General features: G+C 45.0%; 1 protein-coding gene across 1 annotated transcript; it reads left to right on the forward strand.

Moving 5' to 3' along the window:
• The first annotated feature begins 397 nt into the window (after positions 1-397).
• On the forward strand, positions 398-1,327 carry LOC101548859 (olfactory receptor 7A10-like). Its single transcript, XM_004614969.2, has one exon. The coding sequence runs from the start codon at positions 398-400 to the stop codon at positions 1,325-1,327; it is 930 nt and encodes a 309-aa protein (XP_004615026.2).
• The last annotated feature ends 201 nt before the right edge of the window (positions 1,328-1,528 follow it).

Here is a 1,528-nt window from a genome sequence, read left to right on the forward strand (position 1 = left end):
TCACATCCCCCTCTGCCTAGATTGTTTTGGTGGCGATGTGCTACCATATACAGCACCTCTCATATCATCATGACTTATTTAGTGTTCCTCACATTCCTGAGAAATTGTAATTCAAAAATGCTATAATGAAATGAAAAGCTGAAATAGCAGGACAAGACCTATGCATAGATATACATGGAAATGGTGAAAAAGAATCCCTAGTGAAATGAGGTATATTTATAAGGTGATGAAGTTATTTACTTGAGTTCGAATAAAAAGAGAAGCTTATATGTTTTATAAGCTTGCAAAACAAATAACATTTGTACTCTAACATCACCTCAATAAAAATTGAAATTGTGTAAGCAATCTGTTGATGTGGGAAATAACCGTGTTATTTCCATGTAGGTTTCTCCACTCCATGGAATCTGAGAACGTGACCAGAAATAAAGAATTTCTTCTTCTAGGATTTTCTGAGGAACCGGAAGTTCAGTCCCTCATCTTTGTGCTTTTCCTGTCCATGTACCTGATCACCGTGCTGGGGAACCTGCTCATCATCCTGGCCGTCAGCTCAGACACCCACCTCCACACGCCTATGTACTTCTTCCTGTCCAACCTGTCCTTCGTGGACATCTGCTTCACCTCCACCACCGTCCCCAAGATGCTGGTGAACATCCAGATGCACAGCAAAGCCATCAGCTATGAGGGCTGCATCACCCAGATGTACTTTTTCATACTTTTTGCAGCAATGGACAACTTTCTGCTGGCTGTGATGGCCATTGACCGCTTTGTGGCTATCTGCCACCCCCTGCATTACACTGTCATCATGAACCCCCAGCTCTGCAGGCTTCTGCTTCTGGTTTCCTGGGTCATCGGTGCCCTGGATTCCTTGTTAGAAATCCTCATGGTGTTGCCACTGTCCTTCTGTGCACATGTGGAAATCCCTCACTTTTTCTGTGAGCTCAATCAAGTGGTCCATCTAGCTTGTTCTGACACTTTTTTTAGTTACTTGGTGATGTATTTGTCAGGTGTGTTCCTGGCAGGTGGCGCCTTCACTGGGATCCTTTGCTCCTACTCTAAGATCGTCTCCTCCATCTGCAGAATCTCCTCAGCTCAGGGGAAATTTAAAGCCTTTTCCACGTGTGCTTCTCACCTCTTTGTCGTCTGCTTGTTTTATGGCACAGCTCTAGGTGTATACCTGAGCACTGCTGTAATAGAGAACGTACAGAGCACTGCAGTCGCCTCCGTGGCTTACACCGTGGCCACCCCCATGCTGAACCCCTTCATCTACAGCCTCAGGAACAAAGACGTCAAGGGGGCTCTGACACGTCTCCTTGGGAAGAAACAATGAAATGGCACTTGCCCCAGAACTGGTGAACTGCATCTTTTCAGGACTCAACTCTGGAGAATAAGATATTGTGACCTGTTAGTTCAGAGTGTAAGCATAGGACACAAATGACAAGGATTCAACTTTATAATGTGTCTTATAAAAAGATGAAGGGTAAGTGAGGGGATCTGGGTCATTAGTGAGGGACCCTGACAGAGGTTGATC

This window comes from Sorex araneus, chromosome 2 (assembly GCF_027595985.1).
Source record: "Sorex araneus isolate mSorAra2 chromosome 2, mSorAra2.pri, whole genome shotgun sequence".
NCBI classification, from domain to species: Eukaryota; Metazoa; Chordata; class Mammalia; order Eulipotyphla; family Soricidae; genus Sorex; species Sorex araneus.